A 19,301-nucleotide genomic window follows, 5' to 3' on the forward strand; every position below is an offset into this window, starting at 1 on the left:
CGCACTATTCGCAAGCTACATACACACTTAGCGCTTATGATCGGGCTTCATTAAGGCATAGGCTTTGAACACGAGTTCCACTGTTCGCTGCTGGTCCTGCCTCCCTCTTCTGAGGTGTCTCTACTATATATATTACACGCAAACTGTTGAAAGGGTGTCAGGGCGCTAAGTATCTACCGCATACATAAGTCTGCGCAGTCTGACGTAAACCACTTCGGAAGTGCTGCTAGGATGTTCCTACGGAGTTGCTTTAGAGGCACACCTAATCATGGGCTGCCACAGACGGACGGAAGCAGGTAGAGACACGCAGGCGCGAGCCTTCATGTGTTGCATCGAGCTGACTGAAGCACTCCGTTATGCACCGCTGGCTCCGCAGCGATGCGCTTGGAACACAGCGAAAGCATTCACGCACCACAACTCCTACCGTCGACGGCGACTCGAACTCGCTCAGCTCGGAAGAAGCGAAGGAGCCGTACGCGGACATCACTGGGGCAAGCAGCCAGCTGGACACGGACAACATGATGACTTTAACGACGACTGTGGCTCCGGCTCAGGTCGAGTCAGACGCGGCGGCGTCCGCTCCTGCCACCACGAACCCGACCTCCTCCGCGCCGGCCATCACTGCCGACGACGAAAGCCCAGCCCTCCCAGCCCGCAGCCCGGTCACGACGCCAGCGCCGCCCTCCACCGCCGTGGAGGTCGCGGCTGAGCCCACAGCACTGCCACCCATGGAGGCCCGAACGAGTAACACCCCCAGCGACCAAGGCGCGGCGGCCCCGCCCCCGCTCAACTCCGGCCCCAGCACTCCCGTGTCCAGTCGCATTGGCGGCACCGCTACAGGCAGCGCGGCAATGCGCCACCAGCTGATGGCGTCGCGCTACAAGGACCTGCAAGTGGAGCATGTCGCCGAGTGCTGCGCGTCCACAATCCTTGAGGGGCTCAGCCTGTCGCAGCAGCAGCTCGGGTGCGTGTGGCCGGGGCGGGGGCGGTATGTTTCGGATGCGCGTGTGTGCTCTCAGTATTCTCAGGGCGTGTGGCGTCAGAGGAATTGCAGGGACTGAGCTACTTAGTTGTATATGCATGATGTGAAGGGTGGGGTTTTGTGGAATTCAGGGAAAGGCCCGGGCCTGTGTACACGTGCACGACCTAATTACTAACGGGGCGTAACGTGTTAGTCATGGCTTGCGCTAACACGACACGACTACACTGCTTGCATCGTCTTCAGGCGCGGGAGCTTCGGCATCGTGATGTCAGGTGAGGCAGCGATTGACCGCATCATGCATGAACATGACGCATTGCTGTCTTTCGTGCCAATCCCAAATCCATCAAAATCTGGTATCCGCCGTGACTTGTTTCGCACCGGCCGGTCCCCACCGCCCCATCCTCACCTGTCGGCGTCTGTCGGTGCCTGTCAGTGCAGCACGTGGTCCTTGTCACCGTGTAGGCGCGTGTAGGCACGCCAGGGCACGCCCGCTGCCTGCTACCACCGCTGGTGACCTCGCTCATCCTACCTGCCCTGCCGCAGGCACCTACCACAGCCTGCCCTGTGCGGTGAAGATCATGATTGCAAACAGCCTGGACAAGTCGGCGCTCAGCGAGGTGCGGCAGCGGCGGCGGCATGCAGGGTGGGGGGGGGTACTGGTGGCCTGCAGTGCTCGGTACCGCTCGCTTGTTGGATACGGCAGCACTTGCCCGCCCACCGGGCGGCCACCCGTGGCAGGCAGTACGTGCCTCTTACCTGTTCTCACTGCTCCTCCCCCCGCCCTCATGCCCCCCATACACCTCTCAGCTGGTGCTGGCCCCGCAGATCTCTCACTCGAACGTGGTTCAGACCTTTACCAGCCGCACCGCCCGCCTCACGCACGAGTTCTTTGACCTGCTGGAGGGCGGCGACTGCACGCGGTACGTTTGGTGCTGGGGTCGTCCGTGTCACTTGGTGACTAGCTGATGGGGTCTCACCGTGCAAAGCGTATGTGATCGTGCGTACCCATCCATGACGCCCGCCTGCTGCTGGAGCGCTTCGTGGCACTCCATGCCGCGCACGTGGTAACAAGCGCTGCTCCTCATTGTCACAGACACACACACACGCACACACACACACACACGCACACACACACACACACACATACACACACACACACACACACACACAGGCCCTCGCCGCCGCCGCGCGACCCCACCAAGCCGCGCCTGCTGCAGCCCAGCCCGCTCATGTCCATGGACGGGTTTGGCGACCCCGGCTGCGGCATTGTCAGCGTGAACAACCCGTACACGGTGCTGCACTCGCTGCTGTACGAATTCAAGGCCACCACCAACCAGTTCATGGTCATTGTAGTGCAGGTGAGGGGATAGAGGCCTAGGGCGGGGGCGGCACTGGGGCGGCATCTGCGCTTAGCTTTCATGCATGTACCGCATGCGCAGCTGTGGCATCCGACACGCTCACTGCTCTTTCCGGTGCGTACTCAAGTAGCCCGTTCCTAACCTCCCGGCGCTCTCGCTGTCGCACCCACGCCCACAGGAGCTGTGCAACAAGACCACGCTGCACAACGCCATCCGCCGCGGCATCTTCAAGCCCAGCGCGCAATGGACTGTGCGCCTGGTAAGCAAGTCAACCAGCTAGGGGTAACGGGCGAGGGTAACGGGCGTGACATACGGTACATCTTAGAGGTGAACAGACAGCTACCTGCCTGCATACGGAAGTGCATGCAAAGATCCACTTTCCCTCTGCATCCGGATTACTACGGTACGCACGGTCGCCGCTACCTGACCACCGACGCTGACTGAGCTGTCGGCGTGCTGTACACACACGCATGCTTCCTTTCCCTGTATCCTCACCATCACACTTATGTCCGCATGCGCAGGCCCGGCGCGCGCTGCTGCGCACCGCCGCGGAAGTGGCGCGAGGGCTGCTGCACCTGCACGACACGGTGAGGGGCCGAGGCTGGGTGCGTAGGTGGATGACTGCTTACATGCTGGTGGTTATCGCTGCTGTCAGGCCTGCCACTAAGCCAACACCAACTCAGACTGAAACTCTACGGTATGCCGCCTTGTTAAGCATCAACACTGTACCATAATGCCGAGCAGGGTGTGGTGCACGGCGACATCAAGCCACAGAACGTGCTGCTCGCCAGCAGTCGAGATGACCGCCGCGGCTTCAAGGCCAAGGTGGCGGACTTTGGCCTGGCACACGTGCTGCCACTCGCCACCAACAGCCTCCACACCGAGACCACTGGATCCCCCGCGTACATGGTAAGCACGACCGCGGCCCGCGCAAGTCTGTGCACTTGGATTTGCAGTATGTGCCTTCTTTGGAGGTGACACGCGCGCATGTGTGCTCGGTGCATAATTCTTGGCTACACACGTGTGCCGCTTGCTTGCACGGGCCTAGCTCTCGCTGCTTCCCGCCTCGTCTCACAACTTCAGGCTCCCGAGGCGTTCCGCGGCAACGTCAGCCGCGCCTCGGACGTGTGGTCGCTGGGCGTGTGCATCCACGAGATGCTCACCGGGCAGCGGCCCTTCGCCGACCTGCCGGACGGTGAGTGACACACGGCAGCTGCACGTGTCAGGCCTCCCCCCATGTGCTTGCCTGACGCAGCGGTCAGCAGGAGTCTTGCACCTAGCAGGCAGGAGCACTGTGGGTGCCACTGACGGCCTGATTGTGTATGTGTATGTGCTTGTGTGAACACGCCGCCTGTAGGCCCCGACGTGCTGGATGCCATACGCGAGGGCCGCGTGCAGCTGACGTGGCCGCAGGGCATGGAGATGGCGGATGCGATTGTTGCCTTGGGCAAGCGCTGCCTGAACCTGGACCCCGCGCAGCGCCCGCCGCTCGCTGAGGTCATCGAGGTGGGTGGGTGGCTGTTTCTTGGACTTGCGTCGCGCATGTGCCGCCGCGGCATAGCATCATTTCTCACCAAGACACTACCTTACCATGGCCGTGCTTTGACTCCATCCACCATCGCAACCCGCCACAGGAACTCGTCAACTACGAACGCGCCATTCGCGTCGAGCTGCTTGCGCCGATTGCGGTGGAGCGGGTGGCGGCGGAGATGGCGGCGGAGGCGGGGGCCCTGGCGGGTCTGTCGCAGCAGCAGCGTCAGGAGATGGCCCGAGCCCGGCTGGCGGACCTTCTGGGCACTGGCGACTCCCTGGCAGCGGATGAGGCCGCACAGCAACAGGCGCCGGGCGCATGAGAGCTGCGGCGTGATTACCGTATTTTGGACAGCACCAAGCCGTGTGTCATGAGGAGGATGAAATGTGCTTGATTTATCCGGGGCGCGCCTGTCGGGGCGGGTGCTTGGATGCTGGGCTACTGAAAGTCAGTATATATGTACTGCTCGTAAGGCCATTGCGGCCAGAAGTTTTATTCATGTAATTGGAGGATGCAGTTTGCAGTTGCTGTGCGGTTCTGAGGGATTGTATTTCCGCCGTATGCCATGCTGTGGCTTAGGCACCGCAGCCGGCTGTCAAAATGACACACGGACGCAAGGACCCCGACTTGAAAGAAGGCGCGGCAAGCAAGCGAGCATTTGGATGTTGTCCTATAGAATGCTATACCTGGACGGGCTATGAGCACGGGGGTTGCTTCATGAGTGCCTAAGCACATACAGAGCTGTGTTGCGCGAGGACGGCGTATGGGAGCTTAGGAAAGTGTTGTGGGGCGCCGCAACTGCCTCTCCAGTATGAGGGTCGAGTGAGAAGACTGCTGTGCGGATGGAAGTGTTGAAGCGGTGGCCAATGTGCCGTGTTCGGAATTTGTGCTGGGATGCGGTGCTTGTCTGCAAGCGCTGATGCGTCGGCGGTATAATGTCACTTATCACGTGATGGCTGCATGGGTCGCTTGATAGCCCGGTTCACCGTAGGTCAAACCCCGCCACGCTGTGGAGGTGTTACAAAATCATTTCTTTGATATGTTCGCGACATGAGGAAGGGGTGCAATGAGGTTCGGAGGTAGGCAGACTCTGGGCTCTGGGGCTCTGGGTCCAAGTAAAAGGGCACACAGGGTGCCGGGCAGCAATGATTATTCAACCTCTTGGCTGCCTATGCGGCATTTGCAGGCAGCAAATGTCAAGCCAACCAATCACGTGGGTACCAGAACTGTTTTGTGCTTGTATGAATTGAATTGTTTGTGTCCCGGCAACTATGAGTATGGAGTTACCTGCTGCCGCTGCACTTATACGGCTTGGTTGTGTATTACAGTGGAGTTGGTGAAAGCAATGTGGGTGAGAGGGATGTTGTCTAGCGTGTTGGCAGCAGCAGGCGGCTTGAGGTTGTGGCGTAAGCGCGCTTCTGCTATAGGGGGCTAGGATTGTGTGTGTGGAGGGGTCGGGGATGTGTCATGGAACTGACCGCACTGAGTTGCGCACGTGGTGGACGGGCATGCAGTATGCACGTGGTGGTCTACTGGGCGCGTGCCGGGAGGGCGGCATGCTGCGGGACAGCAGGCTGCCAAATGATCACACGTACGCACACACACGCACGCTTCGTTTTGTTGTTCTTTAACACACGCACGCACACACATCCGCATGCAGATATACACACAGGCACGGGGAGTGACATTGCGGGGACACTTGGGGGACGGAGATATCAATTGGAGTGGTGCGTTCACAGTACTGATCAACCGACTGGTGATGCGGCATGGGACTTTTGGGACGTGCTTGAGTGCTGTGCCGCATTAGGGTGCATGCTGCAGACATTCTACAAACTAGGGCTTGTCCAATCACAATTTATGTGGGGCAGCATTTGCGCACTGCTGATGGCGTTGGATATGGTAAGGCCTCTATGCATTGCGTGTACTCCCGGGTGCCGTATAATGTTGTGGTTGCATGTGACCGGGTTGCATTTCGGTATCATAGTTGCAATAAGCTTGGCAATAAATCAAGGTCATGTGGGGGCAGGCGCTGTCGCCCCGCCGTGCATCCAGCTCAAATAATGTCATGGCAAACGTGTGTCGATGGCGCAGCCGTGCAAGACGCGGTGCAACCGCCCACGGGAAGTGGCGTAGGTGGCGTGCAGTTGCTTATGCGCGGCGCGGAGCTTGCACGGCAAGCCTGAGCGCTCAAGGGCAGAAACAAACTGCCATAGATACATGTAACTTGCGGAGTCTAAAGGCATCTTCGATAATTGCGTTGTTCCGGTCCCCTGACACTGACACACCGTTCCGGCCTGTACTGGGCGTCGACCTCCTGTTGACCAAACACTCGGTTCATTCGTGTGGGAGCTCCCCGTTGGCTGGACATTGCGAGTCCGCTGGCGAGGGTAGGTTGTGACTCGCAATCTAGCTCCTCTGTGCACGTCTGCCCCACCCGCTGGTGCCTGTAACAGCACGCATGCAGCTGGACAGAGTCAAAGGCTGCATTCCCGCAGATCGTCAACATGGCACCCGGTAGTTGTACTTTCGGCCAAGCCCGGTCCTGGGTGTGCTGCCAGCCCGCAGCGCCGCCGCCCCGCAAGCCTGTTCAAGGTTTCACACAAATCCCCCAAGGAGACGCTCCTTTCCGTTACAACTCCTGATGCGCGCTGCTGAATGTGCAGCGGCCCCTGAGGCAGGCAGTGCAGACCACCTGTGACCGACGACACGGCGCGCCACCCGGCTGCCGCTCTCCGCCCAAGTATCCTAGTGCCTCGGACGTTCCGAGTCCGCCTGGCATGGCAGGGATGGGGCTCCCACGCCACGTACCCATACCTCCCACACCTATCTCATCTCTGCTGTCGACTCCTACCATGACTCACATCGCGCAACACAAAGGCTGTACGTAACACGACTACTAGAAGAAATAAACTCTTGGCCAACAGGCACGCTCATGGACCAAGTTGTCAAGCTCGATGACGTCCGCCTCATCCCCCGCACACACTCCGCAGCGCACGCCACGGCCCCCACGGCAGGACCGCGTCGCAGTGAGCTCTCAAGCGGCGCAACAGCTTCCTCCACCCGCGCGCCGACGCTTCGCTGCTGCTACTACTCTAGTGTGCGTCCGAAAAACTCCCCGACAGACACCCGGCGCCCACTCGCGCTACCTCCAGACGCCCTTCCCAGGATTCGACTGGCCACGCTGCGCACACGCCGCCACCGTCTCTGCCGCGCCGCGAGCCCCGCACCAGCTGCTGCCGCCGCCAGGGCTCTCCAACAATGCCGCTCCTCCTCCACGCGATGCCTGCGGCGGCACGCCAGCAAGCCCGCACCACAGCCGCATCGGCTGCCGGCCGCTTACTTGGTCATCACCGGCAGGTTGGACATCTGCTGGGCCAGGTGGGCGTTGATCTCGGGGGTGATCTTGCCCTTGGCCTTGAGGATCTTGAACAGGCGGGGGTCCACGTGCTTCAGGATCACGTCCTCGCAGGCCGTGATCTGGTTGACCGGCACCTTGTCCAGGTAGCCCTTGGTGGCGGCGTACACCACGATGGTCTGAGGGGAGGGCAAGAAGCGGAGATGGGGATGCAGGCATGATCAGTTGTGACGTTGGTGGAGGCGAGGGATACACGCAGAGAGACACATACAATCCGTTTCAGCATTGAGCATTCAACATGTACTGTCGTCTCCGCTGCGCTCCCTCAGCAGCCACCGGTAGCACCATCCCTGTCATCCCAGCCCCACAGCCCCACGAAACACCCCGTGTCCTCCTCGCGCCCCACCCACTGCCGTTCGCTCTCACCTGCTGCTCGATGGGCATGGGCACGAACTGCTTCTGCTTCAGCACCTCGGTCAGGCGCGCGCCGCGCTCCAGCACGTACTGGGTGGCGGCGTCCAGGTCGGAGCCGAACTGGGCGAAGGCGGCCACCTCACGGTACTGCGCCAGCTCCAGCTTCAGGGTACCCGCCACCTGCTTCATGCCGGGGAACTGCGCCGCGGAGCCCACGCGCGACACCGACAGACCCACGTTCAGGGCGGGGCGGATACCCTTGTAGAACAGCTCAGTCTCCAGGAAGATCTGGCCGTCCGTGATGGAAATCACGTTGGTGGCGATGTAGGCCGACACATCACCTGAGGAGGCAGAGCAAACGGCGCGGCGGGCGGGGGGAGCAGGAGCAAACCCGTCAGCGCATCAATGTGGACCCTAATGCACCAAGTGACAGGCGCGCTGCGCCCCTCCCTCCCGCTCGCGCGGCACGCACGCCAGACCACCAGCCGCCAAGTGCAGAGGCTGGTCACATGTCTTACCGGCCTGGGTCTCAATGACGGGGAAGGCGGTCAGCGAGCCGCCGCCCATGGCCGCCGACAGCTTGGCGGCGCGCTCCAGCAGGCGCGAGTGCAGGTAGAACACGTCACCGGGGAAAGCCTCACGGCCGGGCGGGCGGCGCAGCAGCAGCGACATCTGGCGGTAGGCCACCGACTGCTTGGACAGGTCATCGTAGATGATCACGGCGTGCTTGCCGGTGTCGCGGAAGTACTCGGCCATAGCGCAGCCGGAGTAGGGCGCCAGGAACTGCGGGGTGCGGTGGGGTGGGGCCGTGGGGCAGGGGAGCGAGGTCAGGACGTTGCACTTGGAGCGTGTGGTTTGGACTGCCCGAACGGACGGTCGGTCGTCAGGTCACCATGCAAGCCAACACCCGGGGCGCAGGCCGACTGGACACCGCATGTCAGCAGCCTTGCGCCTGAGGACGTGCGCGCACCTGCAGGGGGGCGGCGTCCGAGGCGGTGGCGGACACGATGATGGTGTACTTGAGCGCGCCGGTCTGCGCGAACAGCTTCACCAGGTTGGCCACGGTGGAGCGCTTCTGGCCGATGGCCACGTACACGCAGTACACGCGGTTCTTCTTGTTGGTGAGGCCGTTCAGGTAGTTCTGGTGCAGGATGCAGTCCAGGGCCACGGCGGTCTTGCCGGTCTGGCGATCGCCAATGATCAGCTCACGCTGGCCACGGCCGATGGGCACCAGCGCGTCCACGGCCTTCACGCCGGTGTACAGCGGCTCGCGCACCGACTGGCGGGCAATGATACCTGTGGGGGTACAGGTGCGTGGAGGGAGAAGGGCGGGTGTTAGCAGGGTACGTGCGGAGTGCTGACGCAGGAAGCTGGTTCGCTACGCATCATCACAGGACAGCAACCAGGGAACCTCCCGTTGCACGATCTTGGAGCATGGCCTAGTGAGCGTACCCCTCCCTTGGCATCCCTTCGGTCAGCCATTGCAGCCCTCTGGCTACCACCCTCGCATGCTTCCAGCACCACCTAGCCACACCAATGCAGCCCCTTGCCGCAGTAACGTTTTCCGTGTTCCCCTTGAGGCCAAGCCACTCCCTCACTGCTCTCACCCGGCCAGTTCCCGCGACACCACTTCTTAGCTTATTTGTGGGCGTGCTCCTGCTTGCTGGCAATCCCATCGCCTTTCGCAGTTCCACCCGCGGCATGCCCATGCCCCCAACCCCTTTCTCGACCTCCTCCGCTCCAGCCCTCTCTCCTCCCCCATTTCAGTGCCCATCCTTCCATTCTCCCCGTGCCTATGTCTCACCCGGTGCCTTGATCTCCACCAGCGACGAGCGCACGTTGGTCAGCGGGCCCTTGCCGTCAATGGGCTGGCCCAGCGCGTCCACCACGCGGCCCAGGGTGCCGGGGCCCACCGGCACGTTCACGATCTGGCCCGTGCGGTACACCAGGTCACCCTGGTGGATGAGCGAATCGTTACCGAAGACCACCACACCCACGTGGTCGGCCTGCAGGTTCAGGGCCATGCCCTTCACGCCGCTGTCGAAGCACACCAGCTCACCGGCCTGCGGGCGGAACCACACAAGAGACGTGTCAGCGCGCAGTCAAGCGCAAACGTTGAGATAGCATGTATCAGCACCCTTCTTCACAACTCCGCTTGAGCCAGCCTTAATGCGAGACGCCCCCCCCATCGCAGGTCATGCCGAATTCTGGCCACTACCCCGGCCCCTTTGCCAGGCCTGACCACCCTCCCCCCCCCCACCGCTCCGTTCCCGCCACGGCCCAACACAACGCCGCTCCTGCCCCCGCACCTGCACGCTCTTCAGGCCGTACACGCGGGCAATACCGTCACCGACGGACAGCACGCGGCCCAGGTGGATAACCGGGGGCTGGTACTGCTTCTCCCACTCCTTGACGGCCGGAATCAGCTTCTCCGAAACATGGTTAATCAGGTACTTGCTGGTGAACTTGGGCTTGCGCAGCTCGTCCAGAGCCTTAGCATCGCTGGCGAACGCGCGGCTGGCGCGGATGAGCGCCTACCGGAAAACAGCGACATCCGATTAGCGCTTCCGGCACCGCACATGCAGCCCCTTCCATTGCTCGTATCAAGCTTCTTACCTGCTCGGCACGCTTGGACAGCGCGAAGCCACCCTCCAGGCTGCAGAGCAACACCATTGTCCGCACGTGTAAGTGCATCGATTTCGGAGCATATATAGCCCGCATGGACCCGGCAATCTTACCTGGCACCCGTCTGGGAGCTCAGCTGCAGCAGGCCTGCAAAAGCGAGGGCATTGCGGCGGGGCAAGCTCCGAGTCACGACACCGGCCGACCATGCGCGCACACCCGCGACGCCACCTTGTCCCGGACTCACCCGCGCGGGCAAGAGAAAGCGCCTGGCTGCGCATGGTTCCGATTAGCCAACCAGAGAAGGGGGCCTCCCACTCCTGAACAGGGAAGAGGAGGGCGAGGCGCGGCCATCAGAAATGAACGAAACGTAGCGGAGTTCACCCCCGATCGCAGCATTCCGGCCGCCACGCGCGTGAAGCAGTTGCATCACATTTCAAGCTGAGATCCTAGCCTAAGCGTGGTGTCTGCAGGGCCTTCTGGCCAAGAGGCTGACCTTCTGATGGGATCAATGGCACCGCTCTGGCACCGAAACGAACCTACTGAACGGATGGCTTGCACCGTCCCTACGATTGCTATAGACAGGAGTGAGTTCAGGTGGGCTCAAAGGAGGAAATTTTGGGCATGCGCAATGGTGCCCGAATGGGGAAGGGGATCGATAGCCCGCTGACCCGCGTCTGCGGCTCAAAAAATACATCGACATGTACATGCGTTATGCACAATGCCCATATGCAACTGAGAATGCAAGGGCATTCCCGCCCAGACTGGGTGTCGGAGGAGAGAGCCGATTGTTACCCGGTTAGCCTCCTCTGTACATTAAATATGTAGCAAGATGAATCTAGAGCTGATTTTGCGCCCGGTGTGGACACATTGCGCGCCGGGCACTGATGTCTGGGCCCTTCTTATGTAAGCCCCTTGAATCTTGAGGAACCGGGGGGACCTTCCTCGGTCATCTCAGCCCTCCCTGTCATAACTCATGTAGGGAGTGTGATGGGGGGGGCAGTGCTCACACCTGTGGGCTGCGTGTACCGTGTCGAGCAGCTAGAGCGGGGGGTGGAGTGGGGGTGTGATGGGACAGGGTTTAGGCAGGTTGGCGAGGTCCCGTAGGGTGCAGCTGATGCCCATATCCCAAGCAGACGGCAGACAGTTTGCAGTGGCAGAGCAGAAGTGCATGGCTGGTCGAACGCCGGAGTTACTGTACCGACAAGTTGCTGGCTGGCTGGAAGTTTGCTGATGCGCATTCCTCACGCTCCGGGCGCCCGGCCAGGCGATAGCACCACACAGACACACCGCAACGCCACACTCGCGATGCAGAGCCGCAGCGCACCTGCAGGAAGATGGCCAGCGTCCACGGATGAGCACCAGAGGCAACCGCAGAGAAAATGCAGACATGGGGGTGGAGTGGGGTGGAGTCTGGCCCTGCACCCCTGGGCTTCTCTGGATGTCGCTGCAAGACTCGCCCTGCGCCCCTGCTAGGCTTGCATGGCACGTGCTGGGTAGCCGTATTGACTGTTGCACACCGGATGCCGTTAGGGCCACGTGCTCAAGGCCTGTCACGTCAGCGCAATCACCGCATTAAGCCTGACAGACACCACGAAAGCGCGAGTCGCGACAACAAGAAAAGGTGGCTTTCCCTCGCAAGGTAAAAGTGGGCTGAGCCCACGCCACGTCCTCCGTCTGAGGCCGAAGGTTCCGATACTAGCCTCATCTCCCGGCATAGCCGGGGTCGGTTTGTGCAGGCACCGCCCGCCATATGTGCCCAGTCGCGCCCAGCTATCAAGCACTAGTGCAGCAGGCAGCAGGCCAACCTCACCTCTCAACACCCCTGCCGCTGCAGCCGACTGCCCGCTACGCCATGCTCGTCAGCACAGGTCGCTAACCAGACAACACCGGCAGGTCTCAACCTGCGCGCCGGGCCGCCGGCGCCGCTTTGAAGGCGGCGCCGCGCTGTCCTCCTCCACATGGCCTTGCCAGCCTTGCCTGCCCCCTCTGCTCCGAACATGCGCGCCGCCACTGCCGCTGGGCCCAGGGCCGCCCGTGCCGCCGCCACCACCGGGCCCAACGCCGTGGCCGCTGCTGTTGCCGCCGGTAGGCGCGGTGCCACCGCCGCCGCCACCGCCGTCTCCAGGCCCTGCACCGCCGCCACCGCCGCCGCCAGGCCTGCACCGCCACCGCCGCCAGCAGGTCGCAGGGCTGCAGGCCGCGGTTTGCCGAGCAGCATCTCCATCAGCGCGTGCCGCATGTTTGTAGCCGAGTTGGCGTCGCGGCCTTGCAGTTCAACATGCAAACAGGGCGTGTGTCGAATATTCCCTGCCGCCCGAATTTTCCCTGGCAACCCCGAGGAACAAAAAAACTGTAGTACTGTGTCCTGGACTGTGGGTGACTGGACGATAGGCGCATGTTTAAAGGAAAGCGGAGAAAGCCAGCATAACACAGCGGACAGGCGGATCCAACGTTGCCGGCGCACACCTTTGCATCCACAGCCAACTCGTGAGCGTGAGGAATGCGCATCAGCAAACTTCCAGCCAGCCAGCGACCAGCCATGCACTTCTGCTCTGCCGCTGCAAACTGTTTGCCGTCTGCTTGGGGTATGGGCGTCAGCTGCACCCTACGGGACCTCGCCAAGCTGCCTAAACCCTGTCCCATCACACATCCACAGCCAACTCATCTCAGCGCCCACACACTAACACACCTTGGCTCCGCAAAACCTTATCCGCATGATTGCACCCGGCAGGCTTGTAGCCCCACTCCTGCAACCGCTAGCCCATGCCGAAGCCCGGCCCCATGGACCCTTGTGGCCCCATCCCGAACCCAGGTCCCGGGCCCATACCCTGTTGTCCCATCGCACCCATACCCGGCATTCCGCCGGGCCCCATGCCCCCCATCATCATCGGCCCGCCCGGCCCCATCATCATCTGCGGCCCCATCGGCCCGCCTGGCCCCATCGGCCCGCCTGGCCCCATCATCATCATGCCCGGACCCATCATGGCGCCCGGCGGCGGTCCCATGGGACCGCCCGGCCCACCCATCATGCCCGGGCCGGGGCCCATGGGACCGCCCGGCCCACCCATCATGAACCCCGACAATGCCCGCCCCTGTGGCGGCCCTGACATGCCCATGCCCATACCCATGCCCATGCTGCCTGGAGGGCCGCCCGTGCCGAAAAAGCCTGGGCCCTGACCGGGGGCTGGCCCCTGCATGCCCATGCCCATGCCCATGTCTCCAGGCATGGACCCCATCCCAGGTCCCTGCATGTGCATGGAGGGCTGCTGCTGCATTTGCTGTTGTTGCTGTTGCGGCTGCTGCTGCATGGGCGGCTGCATGCCCATGCCCATGCCACCCTGTACCTGGAAGGGCTGCTGCATCTGCTGCTGTTGCTGTTGTTGCATCTGCATCTGCATCTGCAACTGCTGCTGTTGCTGTTGTTGCATCTGCTGGTGCTGTATGTATTGTTGTTGGTGCATTTGCATTATGTCGCCGCCGCCGCTGGTGTAGGTCGGCATCATCGGTTGCCCGTGGCGAACGCCGTCCTGGCTCACGCGCTTAGGTGGCGGCGCGAAGCCGCCATGTTGCTGCTGGTGGGACTGATGGGGCTGGTGCGGCTGGTGCTGCCCCTGCTCGTGCTGCTGCTGCTGCTGCTGTTGTTGTTGGTCGGGGTGCTGGGGTGCATAGGTGTATGCGGGGCTGAGCTGCCCCTGCAGCGGGTAGTGAGGTGGCGTGCCGTCAGCACCGGCGCCAGCACCAGTGCCTGCAGCTGAAGCCGCCTCTGCAGCGGCAGGCGGTGGGTGCAGCGTGGCGTGTGACTCCTGCGGCAGGGGCGGCTGGGGCGAGGCGTCCCGCGACGTACGCCCGGCCTTGGCGGGCGCCGCGGCGGCAGCGGGCGCTGCGCCGTCTCTGGAGGGACGGCGAGGCGGCAGCGGCGGAGCACCACCCGAGGCCGACGCCGCAGCCGCTGCAGCCGGCTGTGCGCTGGTAGGGCCCGCGACGTCGCCGTCTGCGTCTGCTGTTGCGGCGGCGTCGGTGGCGGCGGGTGCGACTCCCTGGGGTTGCGGCTCGGCGGGCAGGGGCGGCGCCGCCTCGCCATTCTCCATGTCCATGCCCACGTCCTCCCCGGGCTGCCCCGCCTCCTGCTGCTGCCGCGCCGCGCGCTCCTTGTCCGGTTGGAAGTACTGTTGGGGGCGGATGCGGGGGGGGGGGGCAGCGCGGAGGAGCACGTGCGTCAGCGACGTGGTCGCGCCGCACAGGAGGCGGGCAGGCGGGCAGGCAGGCAGGCAGGCAGGCAGGCAGGCAGGCAGGCAGGCAGGCAGGCAGGCAGGCAGGCAGGCAGGCAGGCAGGCAGGCAGGCAGGCAGGCAGGCAGGCAGGCAGGCAGGCAGGCAGGCAGGCAGGCAGGCAGGCAGGCAGGCAGGCAGGCAGGCAGGCAGGCAGGCAGGCAGGCAGGCAGGCAGGCACAGCCGCCGATCCCACCGCGCCGAATCCAGCACGCGTGCGTGCATGCTCGCGCATCCCGGACCGGACAGCAACATGCGCCACGGGATGCGTCCATAGCCCAGGCACACGTCCACAGCCCAGGCACACGCCCACACAGCCTCACGGCACCCTCCTGCTGCCCACCTTTTTCCAGGCGATGGCCTCCTGGCGGGAGCGGTGCACGGCGGCAATGGCTCGTATGGCTCCCAGGGCCGGGAACTGAACGTCCGAGAAGCCCTCCTGGATGTTGGGCAGCGCGAAGGCGGCTGCGGCGGAGGGGGGGGGGGAGCCGGTGGGGGCGTGGGGTGGGGGCGTGGGGTGGGGGGCTGGGTCATGGCAGGGTTTGCTGGTGTTGCTAAAGTTGTGGCAGCGGGTCGTGGTGGCTTGGTCGTGGACAGCGGTCGGGTGGGCGAACACGTGTCAGGGCCAGCGAAACCCACACGACAACCGCTCCGCCCCTCGCCCTCGCCCTCGCCCTCGCCCTCGCCCTCGCCCTCGCCCTCGCCCTCGCCCTCGCCCTCGCCCTCGCCCTCGCCCTCGCCCTCGCCCTCGCCCCGCTGCTCACCCCGCATCTCCGCCATGACCTCGTCCGGCACCACCTTGCCCTCCGCCTCGAACGCCGCCTTCTGCTGCGCCGCCAGCTGCGCCTCATTCAGCACCAGAGCCACGCAGCACACGGCGCCGAAGGGCGGCTGGGTGGCCAGGAAGGGCGCCAGCGTGCGCATGCGCGACTCGGCAGTCACACTGCAGGGGCGGGGGGGGGGAGGCGGGGAAGAGGGGGCATGGAGGGAGGGAGGGAGGGAGGCAGGGGGGGGTCACAAACACAACCTCCCAGCTGGATTACTGCCTTGCAGGGGAAGCAACGGCATGGGCTGGGAGCGCGGGAGGTGACATGGGAGGTGAAGACGTGGTTGAATACGGTAGGAGAACCGAGGGCGGGTGCAAGCGGGCGGTCCCGAAGCGGCTCCGGACCGACTCACTGTGTGCGGTCGATGATGTAGTTCCTCGCCACCTGCGGCGCCCGCATCAGCATCACGTTGACAGTGTCCGCCACCAGCGCAAACACCTGCAGGGAGGCGATGAAGACACAGACGGGTGCGACATAAAATTTACGGCTGCGATGACACCGCATCAGGCGGACATGTGTGTGTGTATGTGTATAATGTATGAGGTGTGTGGTGTGTGGTGTGCAGCAACGGCGCAGTCAGCGTGCAGGCATTAAGGGAGAGCTTCTTCCACACGCGCGTCAACACCACGCACGCAAGCACACACGCGCACCTCCTCTGGCGAGCCCGGGTAGTGGAACTTGTGTGTGCGAGGGCACAGCAGCTGGGGGGGGGGGCAAGGACAGGGACAGGGACCGGGGCGGGCGCAGGGGCAGGGGCAGGGGTTGCAGACATGGCGGCTAAGACACGGAGCTCGTCCGTGGCCTCCCTGCAGGGCACAGTGCGCAGTACCTGACCATTACCAAGGGTGATCATGCACCATCTCCACCCCACCTCAGCTCCTCCCCAGCACTGCATCACCGCACCACCGCACCGCCAGCCCTCCACACCAGCCCTCGCCGCCTCCACCCGCCCCCACCCTCATCTGCTCCAGCACCAGCTGTGAGCCCAGCACGTAGAAGCGCTTGGGCGGGTGCTCGGCCGCGTGGCGGGCGGCCCACGTGGTCTTGCCGGAGCCGGGCAGGCCTGCGTTGAGCGTGCGGCCGCAGTGCGGAGCAGGGCGTGTGGCATGAGACAGTGGGGTTCAAGGGTGCAGGAGGGGGCAGGCGAAGGCAGGGCATGCGCCAGGTACCCAGTGTGGTGGTCCTAAATGTGACTGGACGACGTGGGGGGCGTTGGCCGAATCCGGGGATGCAACCTCCGGCACTGGTGTCTGGGTGCCGGGACCGCAGGTGCCGCTGGCGCGGCGTGTGCACGGCCGCCGCCGCCGCCGCCGCCGCCCCGGCACGCACCTGACATGATGATCACCTCGCACGCCTCCGGCCCCGGCAGCTTGCCGGGTGACATGGTAGCCGTGCAGTCGGCGGTGATGGCCGTAGCCTCCTGCAGCGGGCACGGAGGGGGTGCAGGGGTGTGTAGGGGCGTGTAGGGGCGTGTAGGGGTGTGTAGGGGCGGGTAGGGGTGTGTAGGGGCGTGTAGGGGCGTGTGGGGGTGTGTAGGGGCGTGTAGGGGTGTGTAGGGGTGTGTAGGGATGTGTACGGGTGGGTAGATGTGGACCGGGAGGGTCCGTTGCCGCGCCGGTGCGTGCGTGCGGTACCATGGCCAGGACCATGCAGGAAAGCAAGAAGTGTTCCCACCGTCGTGCAGCAACCTCGCGCGGAATCGCTGTCAGCAGCTCGCCACCCCGCACCAAGCCAGGCCCGGCCATTGGGAGGCGGGTGGTGCGCTTTGACGCGACGCAGACCCCGCGCCCACCCACACCAAAGCACACCGCCCGCTGCGACGCCCATGCACCCTCCCCCGCCCCCCCCCTCGCCTCCTCCGCACCTGCCAAGACACGAAGCCCTTCTTGCGCAGCCCATGCGGCAGCGGGTGCGAGCGCGACGCGGCGGGCGGCCGCGGCGCGGGCTGCCCCGGCGCCGGCATGGGCGCAGGCATGGAGTGGGGCCGCCCCATGAAGTCCACCGTGACCGCCACGTTCTTCAGCAGCACGTGCGGGAAGTACGACTGCGGGTAGGTACAGTGGGAGGAACGCAATGGCGTAGGTGTTGGGTGGCGGTGGATTGTGTTCACCATACGGGGCTGGGGTGAAAGCATGGGAGGAAGCAGAGGGGAAGCGGAGCTTCAGCACCGCTAGGGTGGCGTTGGAAGCGCGGCGCGGATGTCCTGAGCGAGCGTGCCCACCTCCCTGACCGGAGGATGCGCACACGCCCGCCCGCACCTTGGTGGGGTGGTCTGGCAGGGGCAGGTGGAACATGCGGCGCAGCTCTCCGCCGTTGACGGCCGCCCACAGCGAGCCGCAGCCCTCCGGCGCGTCCTTGTCCGCGGTGTCCAGACACACCGTCACCTGCGGGGCAGGGGGGGGGGGGCAGCGGTGTCGGGTGAGGTGCCGACTGCAGGCGGGTGGAGGAGGCTTGCGCCGGACGTGCAGCCAGAGCACAGCATTAGGCACCAAGGGTTGCCAGTCGCTGCACACATCCCTTTGTGACCGCCCTTGCTGCGTTATTACTGACAAGCCACGCCAGAATTTGGTGTGTGTTTCGCAAAGGGCAAGGTGTATGATTTGCGGGAAGCGACAAGCGCGCTTGTGTGTGCAGCTCACCGTGTCACCCGGGCTGAGTGGCGGCCCAGCATTGTTGTCAAACACCGGGTACTGCACCTGCCCCCCGGCCTCGCCCTCGCCGCCCCCGTTCCCGTTGTCGCCATCCTTGCCAGTCCCCCCACCCCGGCCGCCGTCTTGGGACGAGCCGCCGTTTGCGGCGGACGGTCCCGCTTGGCCACCCCTGCCGTTGGTGTCTGCCTCCGCCGCGGCTCCGCCAGCCGCCCCTTCCGGCCCCGGCGGCGCTGCTCCGCCGGCCCCTGCTGCCCCTGCTGCTGTGCGAGAGGGCAGGAAGGCCCGGCTGCCGGTGCTGCAGTAGGCCCACGAGAACGGCACCTGCGGGCAGCGGCGTCGGTGCAGGCACACTTACGCGTGCAACAGGGCAAGACGCGCTGACACGGCGGCAGCAACAGCAGCAGCAGCGGTCGCAAGTACGGCCACCCGGCGCACTCGGTCACCAGGACATTCGAGGAAGGCCCCGCACCGACACCACCACCATCACCAATTCTTCCTGCTCCTGCTCCGGCCGCCCCCATCCCGTTCAGCATCGCCGTCCTTTTACAAGGACTGCCTATAACCCCACGCCGTACTCCCGCCCCCCCCTCCTCACCTCTCCCAGCTGCTCCACTGCTGTCTGGAAGCGCGACACGCCCACGCGCAGCCCCCAGGCAGTGGACAGGGCAGCGGTGTTGTTCACACACACCGGCCGCGGCTCGCCCACCGTCACGCGGAAGAAGAACTTGCCTGCGGTGTGTGTATGCGCGGGAGGTGTGGACAGTATGTGAGAGCTGCAGAAGTTGCGTGAGGCGAGAGTGGAGAGAGCGGCTTTGGCAAGGACTGGGGATAGCTGTAATGACGGGGCTGGGCCTGACGTGCCACCCCGATAACCCCATGCCGCTCTGCACGGGGACGATCCTCCTCCCGAGCGCTTCCCCCCTTGGCGCTCCTGGCCAGTGCGAACCCCTCCAGCTGCCCATCCCCCTTCCCTGCTTCGCGACACGGACCTCGCGCAAAGATGCCCAGGTTGGCACGGACGCCCGTCCAGCAGTAGCCGCACCCTCGGTGGCTGAGCGAATGCGCACTGAGGTTATTGTTGTCGAGCAGGCAGTCCAAGTTGCAGTCAAGTGGGTTTAGGCAGACATTGTAAACGTAGCTAGAATCCCGGGTCGGAAGAGGCGTGGCCGGCGCCTTGCGCGCCATCGCGCCTTCCCAAGGACCACTGCAAGCCTATGCCACTGTCAGGAGGACTGCGAGTATTTCATAAGGCTATCAATTTGTAGCAAAAGGGTGGAGTGTGTTAAACGCG

General features: G+C 64.0%; 3 protein-coding genes across 4 annotated transcripts; 1 reads left to right on the forward strand and 2 right to left on the reverse strand.

Annotated features, from left to right (window-relative positions):
• Window positions 1-33: 33 nt before the first annotated feature.
• On the forward strand, window positions 34-6,106 carry CHLRE_02g116700v5 (uncharacterized protein). The gene is made up of 12 exons (XM_043059978.1): window positions 34-296; window positions 377-964; window positions 1,226-1,254; window positions 1,526-1,599; window positions 1,790-1,902; window positions 2,154-2,340; window positions 2,519-2,599; window positions 2,862-2,927; window positions 3,085-3,249; window positions 3,424-3,535; window positions 3,698-3,846; window positions 3,975-6,106. Exons 1-12 carry the CDS (start codon window positions 232-234, stop codon window positions 4,191-4,193), a joined length of 1,848 nt encoding a protein of 615 aa, XP_042927612.1. The 5' UTR covers window positions 34-231; the 3' UTR covers window positions 4,194-6,106.
• A 382-nt stretch (window positions 6,107-6,488) lies between these two features.
• On the reverse strand, window positions 6,489-11,203 carry CHLRE_02g116750v5 (uncharacterized protein). 2 transcript variants are annotated; one of them, XM_043059979.1, is made up of 10 exons: window positions 10,759-11,203; window positions 10,510-10,582; window positions 10,379-10,412; window positions 10,257-10,296; window positions 9,950-10,174; window positions 9,445-9,703; window positions 8,611-8,936; window positions 8,159-8,423; window positions 7,653-7,981; window positions 6,489-7,405 (listed from the first exon to the last, which is right to left on the reverse strand). In XM_043059979.1, the coding sequence occupies exons 2-10, from the start codon at window positions 10,541-10,543 to the stop codon at window positions 7,208-7,210; spliced, it is 1,710 nt and encodes a 569-aa protein (XP_042927613.1). In that variant the 5' UTR covers window positions 10,544-10,582; window positions 10,759-11,203; the 3' UTR covers window positions 6,489-7,207. The 2 variants fall into 2 exon arrangements, with proteins under 2 accessions (XP_042927613.1, XP_001699641.1); XM_001699589.2 differs by having other exon boundaries at window positions 10,759-10,832.
• Window positions 11,204-12,667: 1,464 nt separating this feature from the next.
• On the reverse strand, window positions 12,668-19,263 carry CHLRE_02g116800v5 (uncharacterized protein). The gene is made up of 12 exons (XM_043059980.1): window positions 19,000-19,263; window positions 18,606-18,739; window positions 17,999-18,331; window positions 17,618-17,743; window positions 17,224-17,403; window positions 16,689-16,779; window positions 16,316-16,422; window positions 16,010-16,060; window positions 15,712-15,797; window positions 15,297-15,475; window positions 14,876-14,997; window positions 12,668-14,431 (listed from the first exon to the last, which is right to left on the reverse strand). Exons 1-12 carry the CDS (start codon window positions 19,193-19,195, stop codon window positions 13,022-13,024), a joined length of 3,015 nt encoding a protein of 1,004 aa, XP_042927614.1. The 5' UTR covers window positions 19,196-19,263; the 3' UTR covers window positions 12,668-13,021.
• Window positions 19,264-19,301: the final 38 nt, after the last annotated feature.

Source organism: Chlamydomonas reinhardtii, chromosome 2 (assembly GCF_000002595.2).
Source record: "Chlamydomonas reinhardtii strain CC-503 cw92 mt+ chromosome 2, whole genome shotgun sequence".
In the NCBI taxonomy this organism is placed as follows: domain Eukaryota; kingdom Viridiplantae; phylum Chlorophyta; class Chlorophyceae; order Chlamydomonadales; family Chlamydomonadaceae; genus Chlamydomonas; species Chlamydomonas reinhardtii.

Excerpts from the sequence above, each read along its gene's own strand:
- CHLRE_02g116700v5 (XM_043059978.1), top strand. The coding sequence starts at position 232 with ATGTTCCTACGGAGTTGCTTTAGAGGCACACCTAATCATGGGCTGCCA. Across the intron at positions 2,341-2,518 it reads TCATGGTCATTGTAGTGCAG|GAGCTGTGCAACAAGACCAC; the intron begins GTGAGGGGATAG and ends CCACGCCCACAG. Across the intron at positions 3,847-3,974 it reads CGCTCGCTGAGGTCATCGAG|GAACTCGTCAACTACGAACG; the intron begins GTGGGTGGGTGG and ends AACCCGCCACAG.
- CHLRE_02g116750v5 (XM_043059979.1), bottom strand. The coding sequence starts at position 10,543 with ATGCGCAGCCAGGCGCTTTCTCTTGCCCGCGCGG. Across the intron at positions 10,175-10,256 it reads TGTCCAAGCGTGCCGAGCAG|GCGCTCATCCGCGCCAGCCG; the intron begins GTAAGAAGCTTG and ends GTTTTCCGGTAG. Across the intron at positions 9,704-9,949 it reads ACGGCCTGAAGAGCGTGCAG|GCCGGTGAGCTGGTGTGCTT; the intron begins GTGCGGGGGCAG and ends TTCCGCCCGCAG.
- CHLRE_02g116800v5 (XM_043059980.1), bottom strand. The coding sequence starts at position 19,195 with ATGGCGCGCAAGGCGCCGGCCACGCCTCTTCCGACCCGGGATTCTAGC. Across the intron at positions 18,740-18,999 it reads CCTGGGCATCTTTGCGCGAG|GCAAGTTCTTCTTCCGCGTG; the intron begins GTCCGTGTCGCG and ends CACACACCGCAG. Across the intron at positions 16,423-16,688 it reads CGAGGTGATCATCATGTCAG|GCCTGCCCGGCTCCGGCAAG; the intron begins GTGCGTGCCGGG and ends CGCTCAACGCAG.